The sequence below is a fragment of the Mercurialis annua genome, linkage group LG1-X, assembly GCF_937616625.2.
Source record: "Mercurialis annua linkage group LG1-X, ddMerAnnu1.2, whole genome shotgun sequence".
Taxonomy (NCBI): domain Eukaryota; kingdom Viridiplantae; phylum Streptophyta; class Magnoliopsida; order Malpighiales; family Euphorbiaceae; genus Mercurialis; species Mercurialis annua.
The window spans coordinates 62935450-62954977 of record NC_065570.1 but is presented as its reverse complement, the minus strand read 5'-3'; the positions used below and the strand labels follow the sequence as shown (position 1 = coordinate 62954977).

General features: G+C 31.5%; 1 protein-coding gene across 2 annotated transcripts; it reads right to left on the bottom strand.

Annotated features, from left to right (window-relative positions):
- Nucleotides 1–11527: 11527 nt before the first annotated feature.
- Nucleotides 11528–19308, bottom strand: LOC126683295 (protein TIC 100). 2 transcript variants are annotated; one of them, XM_050379156.2, is made up of 12 exons: nt 18540–19308; nt 17789–17860; nt 17215–17304; nt 16919–17092; nt 16061–16151; nt 15182–15244; nt 15050–15116; nt 14190–14293; nt 13978–14104; nt 12615–13360; nt 12111–12191; nt 11528–12077 (listed from the first exon to the last, which is right to left on the bottom strand). In XM_050379156.2, the coding sequence occupies exons 1-12, from the start codon at nt 19181–19183 to the stop codon at nt 11754–11756; spliced, it is 2583 nt and encodes an 860-aa protein (XP_050235113.1). In that variant the 5' UTR covers nt 19184–19308; the 3' UTR covers nt 11528–11753. The 2 variants fall into 2 exon arrangements, with proteins under 2 accessions (XP_050235113.1, XP_050235105.1); XM_050379148.2 differs by having other exon boundaries at nt 11528–12191.
- Between the last annotated feature and the right edge of the window lie 220 nt (nt 19309–19528).

Below are 19528 nucleotides of genomic sequence, written 5' to 3'. Positions count from 1 at the left end.
GGTTTTGGAATCAACCAACCGAGTCGACTATATATATAAAAATAAAATTTGAACATGATTTTATGATCTAATGATTCAACCGCCAATTCAATCCGGATCAATCAAGAATAATATTTCCCAAAACAACAACATTACACAGAAAATGTACTACCGGATCTAAAATATCTATTAATCTCCTAATAAATTTGATCTTCAGCTAAATTTTGATAACCTCAATCAACTAATAATCTTAAAGATGAAGTCCAAAAACAATTCTAACATTAAGTCATAATCCTATCTTGCTGCCAAATTGAGTCCACCTTGGACAATTGAATAGTGTACTTATTAGGTTGGCATGTTTGCTCTTCTTCTTCTTTTTAATCTTTTCTATGAAAATGGATAGAAAAATTGTCCAATACATGATTTTTTATTTATATATTTTGTGCTAAAACAAAGAATGATTCATAACATTTAAATTATTAGTTATACTATTTAGGATTAATTCTTACAAAAATCACGAACTTTATACGAAATTTTATTTTTAATCATGACCTTTAAAAGTTGTCATTTAAAGGCACGAACTTTTATTTTATTTCAAATCTATCACCAAAGTAAAATTCGGTGTATTTTATCTGACTAAAAATTCCTAATCCTAGATACTCTAACCGAAAGATAATAATATTTGATGTTGATTAATAACTTGGGTCTTTTATTAATAATTTAGTGAAGAATTTTGTCAATAAAAATACACTGAAATGATGAATTTGAAACAATATGAAAGTTCGTGCCTTTAAATGGCAACTTTTAAAGGTCATGATTAAAATGAAACTCCGTGTAAACTTTGTGATTTTTTTAGGAATTAACCCTACTATTTAATTCTTCTTTTATGTTTTTTCTATTATACTGTCTGCCGACATTAATTTTTTTTTAAAATTATACATTTTGATAAGAAAATAAACAAACAAGAAATTATCAAGTCAGACGATAAAATAAAAATGAACTTAATAGAAGAGTTAAATAGCAGTTTTCTTTAAATTATATATAATAGAGTACAATCTAATAAATATATGATAAAATTTGATGTTATCTAGATAGAAGTATTTTTCCAAGATAATATATTATATAACTATTTTGTATATATTTTATTTCACTATAAGTATCTTTCAAATATAAAAATATTTATTCATCCATACTCCAGTTAAATTAAACAGTTACAATAATTTATTGTTTTGTTTTCAAAAAAAAAATAAAGTTAAATAATTTTACATATCCGTAACTTTAATCTTCTGACATACATATTTTAAAAAGAAAATTAGACTATCAGATTTGTTAATTTTATAAGTAAGACCAATCATATTTAAAGAGTTTAAATGCATAAAAAATCACCAATTTTCGCGTATTTTTTGTATTTAACACAATATTTTAATTTTGACATATTTAACATGAACTTTCAAAAAAATTGCAATTAAGACCATGAGACCGTTTTGGATGTAAAACGACACCATTTTTAATGTAAAACAACACCATTTGGGTGTAAAATGACATCATTTTTTAAAGGATACGCAGCCGTAGTTTTACTTGAAAAAAAATATATTGAAAGTTCATGTTAAATATGCAAAACTTAAAAGATTATGTTAAATACCAAAAACACACGAAAGTTGGTGATTTTTGGTGCATTTAGACCTATTTAAAACGTGTTTGGTCCGATGTAAATTGTTTATATAAATTTACTTGATTGCTCCGTTAAAAAATTACATAACTTTAATTAAGTTAAAATTTGCATGTACTTCTTTTAACTCGTCAAATTGACACTGCCTTTTTTTTAAAAAGATCTATTTGTTAAAATGTTCGATATATAACATCTTTCTATCAAATATTAATGTGATATGTCAGATTATAGTAAAATTATTATTTCTCTTTGGACTTTTAAAAATTAGGCCTAATGTTTTAGATCAAACGTTTAGCGAAATTCTTTGTCCTATACAAACGTTTAAAACGTCTCGATAATAGCCAATAGTGTATTATATTGTTCTAAAATATCACAAGTCGAAAAGGAGTGTGTTGATACTGATGTGTCATTGATGTGGAATGTAACCTATTTGCCATGTATGAAAAATATAAAGTGAAAGATGCACACAATTACACAAAAAAGTCAAACGTTTAGCAAAAGTTAAATCTGTCAATATATAATATTTATTTATTATTTTTATTTTTAATTATTTTGAATTTTAAATAAGTTTTTTCTTTACTTCAACCACTACAAGGTAGATAAATCTGAAATTGAATTTTACTATTGTTTTTGATATTTTTTTTGAAATAAAAGTTAAATTTTGAAAATTTGAAAAATGAGTTCCGCTAGCTAAGATATTAGTATAGAAATGTAACTTAAAATTGAAATGATTTAATTGATTTTAAAGAAGGATAAATTTGTAATAAAATTATAAAATAGTGATAGATTTTAAAAGTTTGATTTTATATTAAAAAAATTATAATCAATTGGGCATTCTATTGCATAGTTTCAGAATTCAGTAAATCAGCCAGTGCTCTTATAGCACGGTAGTAATAGCCACAAACATTTTATTAAGAGGTTTTGTTTTCGAGCGTCACTCCCTTTTTTTCTAATCATTAAAAAAAATCAGTAAATCAATGAAGTCAGGAGGATCCAGCGACCACTCCATACATCCTACATAGAAAATGTTACTTTTGCTAAACAGTTAGCAACATTATTTGTAGAGCAAAAAATTAAATTTACTTTTACATCAGGCATTCAAAAAGACCATGCAATCATTAATAAACAAAAAAATAATAAAAAGTCAAAAAATGATTCGACTTTTCTGAACCATTAAACTAAATATTGCATAAACCATATAACTAAAATACCAAACTGAATCGAACTAAAAATGAATAGTTTAATTTGTATATTAGAATTATCTTACAAGTTTGGTTCGATTCGGTTTAAAATTTAAAAAACTAAAGAACTTAAAAGACCAGGCTATGTAAGTATTGCGAGTGGAGCGGATATCGACGGCGCTTGTCCATGCTTATGGCTGACTTCGGATCTGGTGGGTTTTAAAAATAATGTAGTCGCCACCTATCTCAATTATAAAATGTCTTTTATACCTACTAGACAACCACACACACTTACGATGAAATTATCGTGCATCAGACCACAAAATCAAATTCGTGGACACTACCAAAATTCTTGTAGTTGACTTATTAATCAAATCGATTTAGAATACATATCTGGAATATCTCATCTCGACATACAAAACAATCCATATGTTAAAGTGCTAGAAAATAAAAAAATATGAAAAACTGGAAATAAGAAAATTGGAAAGCATGTATAACGCGCATATGACTCAATTAGTACTTGCATGTGAGCATGTAGCAATATAGCAATTACTTCTAAGTAAACATCTAATTTTGGGGTTTCTATCATATAACACACATAGGTGGATTTTATTCCATTTTGCATGCACAAAGTCTAAATGGGATGTTTATGTGAGATTGATTTTGGTTATTACCGTCTTGAAAGCCTATACAATCTCTAATTACGTTTTTATGACAATCCTGAGATTTTTAGGTGATTTGTCAGATTTAAATATAAGTTAACGTGATTATCTTATTTAACCTGTTAAATAGTGGATCTGGGCATTGCTTGGAAAGCGATAAATAATTCAAACGTACTCATTTGCAGGTGATATACATATAAGGTAAGAAATATTTTTAAACCTTGAAGAATCTAGAGAGTCTAGCGATTGTCTAGTGTCTTTCTGTCTGTGTGGTCAGATTCAAGTTTCATGCAGAATATGGAAGTTAATCCTCTGGTTGTTTCAAGTTTGCTGATCCAAATCAGGATCGACTCCGAGTTCATACAAACCCGGAATCAGGTTTGGAAGTTTCTGGTTTGACGGACTTGAGCTCTGAAGCCCATGGTGATGTGGCAATACATTGGATCTGACGTTGCATGCTGATACTGACTGGGACGGGTCTGGTAAGTTACATAAATAAAACCCTACAATTATTACAACTTCGTAGGCCCAAACGGGGCCCAATCCTGGCTCAAACGAGCTTAGAAACACAAAAACAAGCCTACAACTAAAAACAAAGAACTGGAGGGGTTTGGAACAAAGAACGTCGACGCCAGACGAATTGGAGGCGCCGACGCATCTTTGTGGCGGCGGTGCCAAAAAAAATGTGACTGCGGCGCCACTCCTGGTCCAGGGTAGTTTTTCTTCGGTTCGGGAACAACCCAAAAATCATTCAAAAACAGTAAAATCGCATAAGAAACAATCTGGAAAAATAAATACTCAAAATATGTTTATAAAAGTAGTAAAAAAATTCTAAAACATGTTTCTAGAATCAAAATCATGGAAATCATGGCAAAATACGACAATTTGATGGAAAACACAATTAATACGTCTAAACAGGTATCCTAGATGACAGAATTTAACAGAATCAATGTATGACATGTAAAAAATGATAGAGATGAATAAAAGGTCCTCAGAGGCACCGTTATGAGTTTTGGCTCGTTTTCTGCCAATCCAGATGAAGAATTCAGCTCTTGATTAATATGTAGTTGCTCGTTCTTGATCGATTGAGGGTAGTAGCTTGATTTTTGGACAGAAATCAAGTATGGTGTGTGTGTATGTGGTATAGTTCGGCTCTTAGTCTTTTTAGAGTTTTTGTTTGATTTTTTGTCTCTGATTCCTACTGTGTAAAATTGTCTGTCCCACCCTTTGATTAGTGTACGCTAACAGTAGTTTATATAGTTTTAGGGTTAGGTTACGGTTTTCTAGTTTAAGTTAGATTAAGAATATGTTATTTGGTATATGGGTTAGCTTTAAACTCTATCTTAGGTGTTAGATTAATTAACTTTGTATTAATTAGTGTGAGCAATGAAATAGGTGGCAAAAGGGCTATTTTGGTGCCTGAAAGTATTACAAAGGATTTTAGTGCCATAAGAGTTTAAGTATAGTAAATTTTATCTGCTGAATCAACAAATTGGCCCATAAACTTCTAAGACATTGCAATTAGCTCAATTGTTTGTATTTATATTGTGACCCCTTTGGATTTTTATGGGCTATTTGCGGCTAATTGCGCTTCAATCCCTCAAATTTGTCATTGTGCACTGATCTAGCCCGCTGGAATTCAAATATGTGGATAACTAGCTTGTCATCCGGACGAGTATCATCGGATGCTTCAGCCACTTATCACTTTTTACCTGTCCGGAAAATAGGTGTCTACAAGTATATTACAAATTTTTAAAAATAATGGAAAAATGTTCTAAAATGACCCTGATGTATATTTATGATCATAACGTCTTGAAAACGCATAAAAAGGCATAAAAAGGCTCAACTCCTTTTATATTTTTATTTAAGACCGTCTTTTGTGTGTTTTGATGCATTTTCAAGACGTTAGAATTATTTTTAACATCCGAATTGCATGAGGTGCTTATAAGAGATATGAGCTACACATTAGGATCATTGTTGCACCTTCTCCAAAAATAATCACCAACTTTGAAAAAGTAATACTACTTTTTAATGTATTTAAATGTGAGAAAGTATAGTATTAACAATTTGATTTAGGTTTAAATTCTAAATTCAATATTTTCAATTTATATTTAATTTTTATAATTTCAAATTATAAATTATTTTTATATTTTGATAAAATCAAATCAAACCAAATTTTGTTATAAGGTTCGGTTTTTAGTTTCATATAAAAAAACCAAGCGGATTTGTTATTTTCATTCGCTAACCGAACCAAAAAGGACCATTTTCACACCCCCTATTATTAATATGAAATGTGTATTTTTGGTTCTTTACTTGAACAATTACGTGCCAGATCTAACCATTTTTAGACCACGTTTAACTTGTTGCTAATGATAACGTGGATGTGATTTTGGATCAAATTATTTTTGCAACCCATTTTTTTAAAAAGAACAGCTCCTATCAAATCCGAATTTATATGTATATTAATATTATACCTTTGTCTTTTGAAAAAAAAAATATAAAAAAAATTCTGCAAATCTAATAATGCATATATTAATTTTAATTAATACTCAATAATTGTGAATATAAAAATTGACTAAGGCACATTGAAAATGATATTTTCATTTTGAAAAAGCATTCCCATTTATTTTTTTAATGTTTTATTCTTTTTTAAGGGATAATGCTTTATTCATTTAATATAGATTATAATCTTTTATTTTTTTAGGGTAGGGTACACTTCAAATTATTGATATGAGATGAAAGCAAAAGAAAAAATAGGACAATCATTCATTCACTTTTGGGAAATGAAAGAACTGTATGACATTTTGGTATCTTGTGGCTATAAATTTGTACTCATTTTGTTCAAAGAAAATAAATTCTTTTTTTTATGAAAAATAAATTGATTTTTCCATACCATAATATGACAATAAACGTATTTTTCTTAAATTGCGAGATTTAAATTGAAAACTTTTCATTCAATTAAGCTATAATGTTATAATAATAAAGAACATTAATGACTCTTAAGTCTTACTCCCTCCGTCCATTTTTAGTTGTCGCTTTAGGCTATATTGCTAAGATTAAGAAAGTGCTTCTTTTATTTTAAATTATAAGTATAAAGACTAATATAATCCTATTTATAAACTTCACTATTGATAAATTTATTTTTGAAAGTAGAGTTATAACCCACTATTGGATGATTTAACTTTGAAAATTGAACTATCATTTAATGAAGTGAATTAATAAGAAGGTCAAATTTGGAATACTATTGTAAAAATCACATAAAAATCCTAAAGTGACAACTATTGATGGACAAAAGTATTTGCCTAAAGCGACAACTAAAAATGGACGGAGGGAGTATTATACTATTAGAGCCAAACATAGTTAGGTACAGGCGCGTATAAAAATCAAATCAAATCAAATTGAATAAGCTAGCCGAAGTAATATTTAAATTTAGTTCAATTTGGTATTATAAAATTAATTTAATATTTTAGTCCAGTTCGATTTTAGATATAAAAAATTGCAGTTTGGTTTTATTGCAAACTAAAAAGAAAACTAAAAAGTCACTCGAACTAATTGATTCATTTTAATTTAATCTTAAAATAAAATAAAATACCAATTCGGTTCGAACTAAATGTACACTTGTAACTAGGTGTACATATTAAAATTTAATAAAAACAGAAGTCCTTCTAAATGGCGCTCACCGTTTTTTTCTCTAATCCATCTCTTGTTCTTGACTTGAAAGTAGGAACATTGATTTCTGGTTTTTAGCCGGAGAAAGCTGTCTTTCACCAATTTGTACATATATTTATATATGTTTAATAAAATATTTTGTTATAAAATTTTCGTTTGATTTTGGTGTGTTTACTAGTGTTTTATTGTTTCAGTGATGCTAATTTTTTATGTTGATGTTTTTCTCGGGTTCGATCAAGATTTTATTGTTTTAGACGATCACCCATTTGATTCTCGATAAATGCAGTTTTATGAAATTTACTAATTTATCTAAGATTTTTAAGATGATCCAAAGTTGTTTGTAGCAGATTTATGTTTGTTTCATCAATTTTTGTGAGATTTTATTTTTCTAATTGTATATTTCTTGACGAATCAAGATTTATATTAACCTCCAGAAAATTATTTAATTCACCTTTTAAGGTTGTATGAAAGATTACGATTAAAACGCTTATAATTACAATATAGGCGTTTTTTTTTATCAAATTATTAAATTTACCATGAATCTTACATAGACATGCTTTTGATTTTGAATTAATACAAACGTTTCTATGTTAGATTTTCTTTTTAAAGCCATTCTAAAATATCAATGTAATAGCTTCAAAGCGAAACATTTGGATATTAACCAGCTTTTTTTGTTGCTGAGAATAATGAAAATTTCATTAATAGAGAAATAAAAATACAACTTGGTTAAATATTGAATAAATCAATATATTCAATAAGTACAATAATAGAACATCAGTAAAATAATAGAAAATCATATCTAATTTCTTCAATCGCATTGACGGAGCTCTTTGAATATGCAACTCGGCGATTCGTCCGCTCCACTCGACGGTTATTTTAAACCACAAATCGACTCTTTGGTCTTTGAATGAGTCCGATTGAGAGAATATAAAAAATAAAATTTCTACTGATAGCACTTCAGATCTACGCTCCGTAGATAATTCCATCAAGGAAATAGCAAAACCCATAAAGGGTGAGTCAGAACTCCACAAAGGAAGACAAAACATCCATAAAGAAAGAAAGAAAAATACCAACAGATCTCAGATCTGTGATTATTGACGCAAAATAAACTAAATACGAGATTTGAACAGAAAACGAGAAGGTAGGGAGGTGATTTTGAACCAAAAAATGGCCAAAATCACCTCCCTCTTGTTGTGGTTAGGGTTTCTGAAAAGAAATAGAGAATTTAGAGATGAGAGAGGGACAAATTGCATCCTGATTTTTACATTTGGATATTAACCAGCTTTACGTTTACATTTGATTCAAATTTATTGCAAATAAGTCTCATTTAAAATGAAATTGTTTTGGCTTAAAGAAGTGTAAAAATTTAATTTGTTTTATTTAGACTGGTCAAGCTTAATAGTGAAAGAAAAATTTATGGGGCCTTTATTGCCACTTGGCAGACCAACAAATGTCATATACTGACAGCTGCCAATTACTTACTCACTATACAATTAGTCTAAATTTTAAGGAAAAATATTTGATATGACTAATACTTTTAAATTAAAAATATAAAACAATTTCTCATTTTTGAAAATGTCAAGTGATTAGAAATCCTATCAATAACGGTGAAATTGAAATAGTATAATATAATAACTCATTCAAGGAAATATAACTAAAAATGCAAATTACTCCGAAGTCCTCCAGTTATATCATAATGAACTATTTGATATTTTTTATTTTAAAATTTTATTTAATTTTTCAATTCTGCTAATTATTAAACCTCTCCGTTAATTTTGACACTTACTTTCAAACGATTTGTTTTTATTTTGTTAACGGTTTGATACCTCACTTTTATTTTGTTAACGGTTTGATACCTCATTTTCAATTTCATTAATGGTTTGATACCTCAAATTAACATAAGAGGTTAATAGTTAACAGAATCAAAAGTGAAATGCCATTAAATAAGATTTTAAATAAAAGGTATCAAATTGTTAATTATAGGGTTAATTTCTAAAAAAATCACGAACTTTACAAGAAGTTTCATTTTAATCATGACCTTTAAAAGTTGTCATTTAAAGGCACGAACTTTCATTTTATTTCAAATCTATCATCAAAGTAAAATTCAGTATATTTTATCTGACTAAAAATTCCTAATCCTAGATATTCTAACTAAAAGATAATAAGATTTGATATTAATTAATGATTTGGGTCTATCATTAATGGTTTAGTGAAGAATTTAGTCAATAAAAATACACTGAAATAATGAAGTTGAAATAATATAAAAGTTCGTGCCTTTAAATGACAACTTTTAAAGGTCATGATTAAAATGAAATTTTGTGTAAAGTTCGTGATTTTTTTAGAAATTAACCCTTAATTATAATATATATGGAGGGCCTAATAATAATTTGATCTAATTAAAATAATATAATTTCTAAAAGCGGAATATCAAAGATTAAATATGTGCCCCCAAACACTACACATGCACATCACACTATGTGTTTTCTAGTTCTGGTACACTTATTGTTGAAGAGTGTTTATTCCATATATTGATTGTGGCATATCATATTTACAGCAATTCAATGAGCATATGCGATAGAAAGTTTTTTAATTTTTTTTTGTTAATTTTTCCATATAACTAACGCACCATTGACATGAATGACATGACGCAATAATTGCGTGCAATAATTTTTCATTGTTGAAATTTAAATTATTTCGCCTAAAAGCTAAAATAAAAAAATTAAGTTAATCTCTATAGTAAATTAATTCTTTCATCTAATAGTTTAAATTTTAGTTGAACTAAAATTTAATTGATATTATCTCAGGTCATCTATAAATTTAACATCAAAGTAAATTTAACTCAGGATCATCATTACTCATTATGCATAACCAATAGATAATTTATCCTATTTGTTGCTTATCTGGTTCAAGTCTATCATCTAATCGGCTTCTTATGCTGATTAAACTATATTGTAAAAAAAAGGCTCATTAAATTATAAATTATATCATATTAAAAAATATAAAATATAATGAGTTATATATTTTGACAAAATAATATTTTTTTTTATTTACAATAAAATTGAAATGACTGTTGTGCTTTTTTGATATTTATTTTTAACAAAATGACATCTTTTTTTTAGATGCATTGCATTTCCATACTTGGTCCTTATTCTTTGTGTGGTTGTGTAAACAATTTGCCAATTTGGTAGGACATGTTTGGAAGATTCAATTATGACAAAAGCTTAAAGAATGTAGCTCAAAATTTGTAGGAGACAACCAAGACTCACCTTAAATGGACTCAACTGTTTCAAATTATGCTTATAGAAGAAGAAAAAAAAGTCATTTTCTCTAGGGTTGAGCATTCGTCTAGTTTAATTAAAACCGAATCAAATTTCTCCAAACCAGAAACCGGTCAACTCAAAACAAAACGACCAAAATTACACTTTAACCGAAACCGAACACACCAAAAAATCAAAACTAAATGCACCAAAAACAAAAAAATGTGAAAATATTAGTCGGTTCGGTTAAAACGAACCGAATAACAGAAAAATGCACATTTAAAAACCGAAACCGAACTCGCCTAAGTTTTAACCGAACCAGCCGAAAGTTATCGGTTCAGTAAAAAACGGTTAATCGGACATTTTACTCACTCATAATTTTCTCCTTATTATAAATACCAAAATTTAAGTGATCAAATGAAAAATTAAAAATAAAGACCTTTTTGTCAAAGTATTTCTTTGTATATGTTGATTGACATAGAAAGTTCAAGAATAAAGTTATATCTCTATCACCTCAAAAAAATTCCAACTAATGATGATGTTATTTTCTTAAGAAAAATTGATTGGTAAAATAGCTTTCAACTCAAGTAGGGTGAAATAGCTCTCAACTCTCAAGTAGAGTAAGATTGCGGATGAAGATATTTAAGCCATAAAGTTACTTGGTCTATAATTTTTGGACTACATTATTGAACGGATTACTTAAATCCAACATTATATTTTAAATTTGTATTTGTTTTAATATTATAACTTATATTTTTATTTCAGCCAAAATCACCTCTATATTTTTTTAATACATTATCATATTTATTGCCATATTATTACTTTTGTCTTAAAATGACTTTCAGCATGACAATTGAAGTAACATCAGTAATTAAATTAGTTTCTTCCTCGTTTTAATTTAATTACAAAATATTGAAATGATTTTGCATGAAACAAAAATCAAAATCAAGTACTAGAGAAATATAAACTGAAATTTCAAATTTAAAACGGACCCTTTCCTCAAAAATGTTATATCTTTGTAAGTTCTTTTAATTACGTCACAACCTTTCAAAAATATCAATCTTAAAATAATCTCAACAAGTATATTTCAATTGTAACCAACTAAACATATTTATCAATAAAAAAAGTCGATATTCTCTGATATTTTTCATTTATGATCCAATTAATTCATGAAAAATTTAGCTTTCTAATTATCATCTGGATAATACAACATCTGGTCTCTATGTGCTTATCCTTCTCAATGAACTAGTTAAAGGCTAAAAAATACACTCCAAAATTTCCCCAAAACATGTAGTCTACAGAAATTGGCCTTGTTCTTTCAAAAGAATCAAAATTCCTAACCTTTAAAGATAGAAAAAGACTGCTCACAAATGGTTGTTTCAGTATGTGATTCTGAGGAACACACTTGGCTGTGCAATGACAAAAGTTTGTCCAAATCGCCCACCGGTGCTGTATGCAGCCAAATACGGTTCTCTTGTCTCAGAGGCATCTTTAGCCTCCTTTTTGGATTTTCATAAGCTGAGGAATTCGAGAGAATCCGAGATAAGGATCGTAACTGAGACACATTTCCATTCGAGTAGTGACTTAATCCTAACTTCTCATTAGTACAACCTTTTGCCCTTAAGCTTCCCTTTTGGCCAATGCGGGTGGGAAAGCTGACAGAACCAACTCTTACAGAAAGAACATCATGGGATTCTGCAGGCAAGTCGAGATATGGTTTTTGAGGCAATCTGTTCTTCCAAGCCGAAAATGATCTTTGTATGCCAGAAGGAATCTGCAATTCATCCGAAACAAAGAGTCAACTACGGCTACTGAAAAATTGAAAGTCAAAGCATTTCGAGTCAATTCGTTAACTAACAAATAACATAGAAATGCCAAATAATCCGCAAAAGTAGGAATGCAAAAACAGCACTAAACCGTATAACCCAACCAGATTTAGTTGGTTTCTTTTTTTCATGAAAAAAAATTGGGTTTTCAGTTTGATTTGGTTTAGGAAGTAAAAAAAGCTTCAATTAAGTTCTGGTATAAACCAAACCAAACCAAAAAAATCAACCGAACTGTCGGTTCAGTTTAATTTGGTTTGAGTTTTTTTAAAATCATAATAAACCCGTCCGGTTCGGTTTTGGAAAAATCAAAATTTCAGTTGCATTTGGTTTGAACTGAATGCGCACCCTTACGGAAAAGATACAGAACTTACAGCTGAAAGAAAGGTACAAGAAGGCAGTGACAGTGTACATGACGAGAAAGGAGATTCTCCAGGTTTCTTTTCCTTCTGATCACGCTTTGTGGGGTCCCCATCTTGGACTACAGATCCAAAACTCGATGGTGCAGCATCATCCTCATCTTCTTCCTCTTCCTCTTCTTCAGCCCCTTCTTCCTCTTCGTTTATAGGTTTCTGAGCTTGAGTTGGTAATGTAGAAATATCCTCTTTCTCCAGCAAATCCAATTCCGCAGCCTTCTCTTCCTCTTCCTCTTCCTCTTGCATCTTCAACTCATCATCCATGTCCTCAATCGCCTCTTCTAGAGCCAATTCGGCCTCAGCCAGTGCACGTTCTTCTTCAAGCAGCTTTATTTTCATCTCACTAGTTTTTTTCTTCTCCTCGGTCCATTTCTCAAGGTTTTCAAGCACCGGCTTGCATGTATTTTCCACTGAAGTTAGAACTCGCTGCCAGAAGTTTTCCTTCTTCACCACCGTCTCTTTTCCGTAAAATTCATCAAAACCTAGGGGTAAGAACTCGACCTTCTCAATATCCAAATCTTCTCCATCTTTTAGAGGTGGTTGATAAAACAGGCGTATACCATGTTCCTCATCCTCCACATAATTTATTATTCGTCCAGTTTTGGTATGCAGGATGACAGGATCTTCAGTATATATGAGCTTTGATGGGTCTTCAGGATCAGGTTCAGGTTCCTTGTTAAGAATAATAAATTCTGGTTCTTCATCTGATCAAACAAATTGGGCAAGTCACAACCATCAGAACAAAGTTTTTTTCACTGCATAAAAGTGATCTATAAACCGGGGGGGGGGGGGGGGGGGGGGGGGGGGGGGGGTTGGTGGTGGTGTAAAAGGAAACAATCAACTGGTAGAATACTTAAAAAAGGATAGAGAACAGTGCTATGACATATAATTTATACTTCATTTTTTGAAACAAGCCACTTATTTTCTCATGTTCCCATTTTCTCCGTTATATCAAAATCATTAAGCCATTATATTCTGATCGCCAAAAAGACAGAGGGAAGAGGATGAACAACTGTCTTATTCGGTTATCCTTACACTAGACGGCCACAAAGTTTGTTTCAAGAGAAAATAGCTATAAAATGAGCATACTTGGACAATTGAGTAAGTTTCCGGATAAGGGGTTCTAAATCACTTGTTTTCACCCTTATAAAAAAATTAGCTAAAATTGATCATTGAATAATTTAATAAAGTGTTGCGCAAAAAATTAATTTCCATTGTAGCATAAATGTATTTTTTTTATTTAACTTCAAGAAAAGAACAGCATATGGAGATAATTGCCACATATTTAGAGTGATAAATTAACAGAGGAAGAGAGAGAAACCTTTTGACCACCAATGCTCGAGCTCAGACGGCATAGGTAATCTAAGAGGAGCTTTATAGAAGGAATTTAACCACATTTCTCTTTCCTGGTCCACATCATGCACATATCTTTTCCAATAATCAGGAACCTGACAGATTTTAACATGTTTACTCCTCAATCGGTGCATTACTTAATAACAAAGCATAAGAAGTTGAAGGACAATGAAACTTTACTTCATAGAATTGGTTCACAAAACCCGGTGCCATCCACACATCGTCTTCCTCGTAAAAATAGGGGTGTTGAGGATCACTATAGGGACCTCTCTCTTCCCTGACCACTGAAAACATGGCAAAGCTTTTACAAGTTAAAACCCGTATGGAGAATATACAGCAGGAACTTGTGAAAATAAAAAAAGGATCTACGCAGTAAAGAATAGTAAATTATATCGCTGTAGGATAATACTGATAGACCGTATATTCTCCAATTTTTTGGGCATAGGCCCCAAGAAAACAACAAGCTGCAAAATTTTAGAACAGTATAATGTGCTTGGATCCAGAAATTGAATGTACAAATGGTTGGTCTTAGGGTCGAAATCCAAATTTCCGGGAGTACTTAATAGGACAGAACTCATTCCATAACACGTCTCAAATTTACCATGATTATGGTTTCTATTAATAAATGTAATGTACATCGTCAAATTGGATATCGTATTTCTTCAACAATAAAGGTTCATTTCGCCCCTCAACTAGGGACGAAAGATCAAAAGAGTCCAAGTTCATGGTTTTGGACAAGAAAAAAACAGAGCTTGTCAGTTTGGGTCGGTTTACACCCTAATCTGACGTCATTCTTGATGGTCGAATGTGTAAAATGACCCAATATTGATAAGTTGTGGGTGTTTTTGTCCAAAATCACGAGCTTGGACTCTTAATCTTTTGTCCCATGTTGGAAGGGCGAAATGAACCTTCGTTGATTTCTTTAATTCTCATTAAGTAAAGAGTCGGGAATTGGAGCGTCATGTTCATATGAATTAGTACTTTCTTTGTAACTCAATATTGCTATTAAAGAAAATCTCAGTGGAAGTAAAAAGACATACTTCCATCTGGTTTGTTAGCAAACATTCGAGCCTTAGCAGCAGCTACTTCTGCTAATCCTGAATGCAACTGGAAGAACAATGAGTCAGACAAAATATCTTTTGACCTCCCAAATAAATTCATAAGATATATACCGCTGAAATGTCCTCATCGCAGTCGGTTGCCTCGTCAACAAACTCTCCGAAGTAAAACCTACCCTGAAACGTATATACCGAATTATTTGGTCAATTTAAAGCAGTAATATAATATAGCAATATTCCACAGAAGCGGGCCATGGGAAAATATTTTGGAGGTTTGCAGCATGTATTTGAAGTGACTCAAGCAAGAATTCTTGAGATTCAAACCTGCAAAACTGTTGCACCTGAGACAATTATCATAGCATTAAGCAACTGACCCTACACTCACTCATTATTTATATGAGATCCTAACTTACATTAAGAGACGTAAATCACATAGAAAAAGCAGAGCACTAACCCAATTTCAGGACTAGGTAAGATATCGCAAGGTGTTTCTAATGTAAGGCAATTCTATAGCCACAGTATGCACATCTAGAGCTAGAGAGTTGATCTACTCCTAAGAACCGTCAGATAAGACTTCAAATTAGGGCTACAAACAGCTACTCTCTCCGTCCCATTTAAGAAGGGACAAATGACATTTACACATTTATTAAGAAAGCATTATATATTATAGTTTTTTCTTATTTTACCCCTATTAATGATGGTCTTGTAATTTGTGTATAGAGTATTAATAGAAAGAGAAAAGGGGTAAAAGAGAAAAATTCATACAAACTGTCACAAAAACACGATATGGCCTTCTTATATGGGACATGTAAAAATGGGATGTTCCCTTCTTAAACGGGACGGAGGGAGTAGAAGAGAAAAACTTGAATCTAAACTATTATTTTAAGCATGTTCTGTATCTGCAATAAATTGAGGTTTTGCACCATTGATTTCTCTTAGACACAACACATCAACCGAGTCCCCAAAAAAATTGCACAAAGTTCAGGCACCTACAAAAATTACACGCTCATTCACTTCATAGACGCCGCATCCATGCATTCTGCCTTGCTTCCATTCGCCAGCATATCGGTACCGACCTTTTTCCCTGGCATACACTATTATCATTTATCAGGAATTCATAGAAGTACATGTTCAACACAAAGAAGACTTCATGCTTTACACAAGATTAAAGCTACACTATATCCATATTATTTACTTTGTTCTTTACACTTATTATTTAGTCTGCCAATTCCAAGATTCAGATTAAGAGATGTCCACAAATAAACATTCTGTCATGGGTGTCCCTATTAAGCTAAGTCATTTTGCCTAACCATCTCCCTTTTCTGATTCTTAGATCTTAGCTTGTGATGAACAGATTTGTAATCTGAAATTTTCTCACTTGTTAACAATTCATCCTATATTTTCTTCTCTATTCTTAAAGTTGCCTTAGCAATAGTTTGGTCTGCGCTGCAGCATCAGTTGCTGAGGAAGGTTATGTTTTATGTTCATTTGGGCTGTTCTTTTGAAGAGGTAGTGCGAGATCAGTATGGTTAAAAAAAAATTGATTTTTTTATAAATCTATAATTTCTATGACATAACAGAAAAAAGACATAGAGATAGAAAAACAGCAAAGTTAGGTAACACATTTCAATGCTTATTAACATTCAAGTAGACAACAACATCAAACTAAATAAAGAAAAATAGTGCTATTTGGCAGAGCCATTAACATAAGTTCATACACATTGATTGCAAACACAGAAACATCAAAATCGTATGAGCATTTGAATAAAGAAATATTATTAAGTGATGAAGGAAAATGATGATAATGACAAATGATAATAGGAAAGAACAGGCAGCCAAATATGAACTCACGGTTTACTCCCAAACTGTTTGACCCACTCATCATTTTCATAAAATGGTATTTCATACTCTCCCCCAGCCAAAGCAATGCTATCTTCAATATCCATCTCCAGCCATTCTCTATCCTCGGGGGACATAAAATCTCTTGATATTATATGCCCTTCAGCGCGCATCTGTGCTTCAAGCCTTTAAAGATAAAGGGAAGAAACTAAATTCATTTATCTTGCAAGGTAAAGGAAAAGATTGTTTGGACTGTAATTGTTGATTTCACAGCACTAAAACGAGAGACAACAAACTTAGTAACTTACTTGGAACCTGGCACTGGCTCTATGTCAGGTATATCAACTTCAACAACTCCATGGCCTTCCATATTGTTCCGACGCCATTCACCTTCATACCTATTTTAAGAAAATATAACATTCAGTTCGAACCAAACCGAACCAAAAATAGTTAATTATTCCAAAACCGAACAGGATGGATTTATAATGATTTAAAATTTTCAAATCAAACCAAACTGAACTAGTCGGTTCAGTTAGTTTTTGGTTTGGTTCTGTTTATACCAAAACTCAATTGAAAATTTTCTACTTCCAAAACCAAATCAAACCGGAAACCAATTTTTTTTATATAATGTCAAACAGAACCAACTGAATCTTCCGGTTTGGTTCGGTTATACTTTTTGCGGATTCTTTGGCATTCCTATTTTATGGAAATATGTAGGCAACAGGGTAAGACTTTAAGACTGCTTTGACGTTGTATTGCTTCCTAGCTATTCTTCCAACTATCTACACTTTTCAGTGTTCCTTTTTCCATTCTAACTATTTTACTTACTATTTATTGTTCATCAGTTAGTTTATTCAACTAAAAATAAAGATGTAGAAGAACCTGACTAGTCCTTGTTCAGCAACATATACACCCTTGCCATGAGCCAAGTCATCCCAAACAGTGCCTTCATACCTAGAGGAGCAAATGTACGAGGAAATGAGTGAATAAATTAATCTGCACAGCAGCATCCATGAGTGGGGTACGAGTGGAAGACAGAATAGCCCCAAAAAGTTGACATGTATCCCCACCTCAAATAAGAGCAGCAACATTAGCTACCAGCTCGGTCACCCAGTGAAAGAAAAATAACAGATTTCCATTTTATTTTTTAGCGAGGACGAATAATAGCATAAACAAAATTCTTTTCTTTTCAGTCTTATTTTATTTATATTTTAGAAAAGCATTCACCTAAACAACCCAGTATACTCTATTATCCTTATCGATAACAGCCAATGCAATATCTTAAAACCCAATAAAGCAAATTGTGCAGCGCCCCGATACACTAATACCCTTGCACCAAAACTGACAACTAGCTAATGTCTCAAATAACTTAAAAATCTTTAGAAAACAAAGCACATAAGCCATCTTCCAAAATCAAAGCTATAAACAAGTGAATGAACTTCAATTCCTCGACACCAATACTAATTCAACAAAACCATGAATCCAAATTGTAAATCATCGACATCAAAACCTATCAACAACATTTTCAAACCAGTATTCAATTCATAAAAATGAAACCACTCGAACATAACAATAAACTCAACACAATAACATCAAAATCAAATCATAAGAGCAAGAAAAAACCGAAACATACGAGCTTCCATCGCGGAAAATGTAGCTAACCCAAGTGAGAAACTCCTCAATTCGATCCAATTCCTCAATAACAGCTTTAGGATTAGAAATATCATAGTGGTTATCAGGAATTACAGGATAAGGCGGTCTATAGGGCAAATAAAAGGGAGCAATTGGCGGGTCCCTCCCCTCTTTAGCTTCTTTCCTCATAATCTCCCAGTCTTCCTCATCAGCCCAAACCGGGTCCCAGCCCGGTTTAGTCATCTCCAATGGAGCATCCGCCCAAAGCTCCAACAAATCTTCTTCTTTCCAATTCTCTTTATCTTCGGGAAAATTGAACAAATCTTCGTAATATTCGTACTTTTTTTCCTCTTCTTCTTCACTTTCTTTCATATCTTCGCTGTCTAGAACCTGGGAAAATCTTGCTATGTTTATGGCCGGCGTGTTGTCGGACGGCGGCGGCTCGTCTCCGGGTCTGGTGTAGGAGGAAGTTGCGTCTTGACCTGGGGTGTAGTCATAGTCGTAGTCGTAATCAGAATCGGAATCGGAATCAGAAGAGGAATAAGATTGGTTGTTAGCATCTGGGTCTTGTTCAGGTTCTTGTTCTTGGTAATCTTCTTCGTTTTCTTGTGGTTGTTGAAATGGGTTTTGGGGAGTGTTGGTCATTGTTGAAGGAGATAGGAGAGGATAAGGTGTGGAGTGAAGTTCACGAGGAGCAGGAATTGAGCAGAATTTGTAGCGGAAAAAAATTAAAAGGGTTTTTTGAGGGGGGAATTTGTCTGCTACTGCCTACGGCTATGGCTTAAAATAAAGGGTAAACTTATACTCCCTCGTCCCACTCTAATTGACAAAATAACTATATTTCAATAACCAAGACAAACTAATAAATGACATAAAAAATTATTCATATACCCTTATATTGATAATGGAATTAATTAATGCTATTAGTATATTAGTCAAATTTTCATTAAATACTCATATTTTCCATAAAAGACATGGTTTTAAATGAGG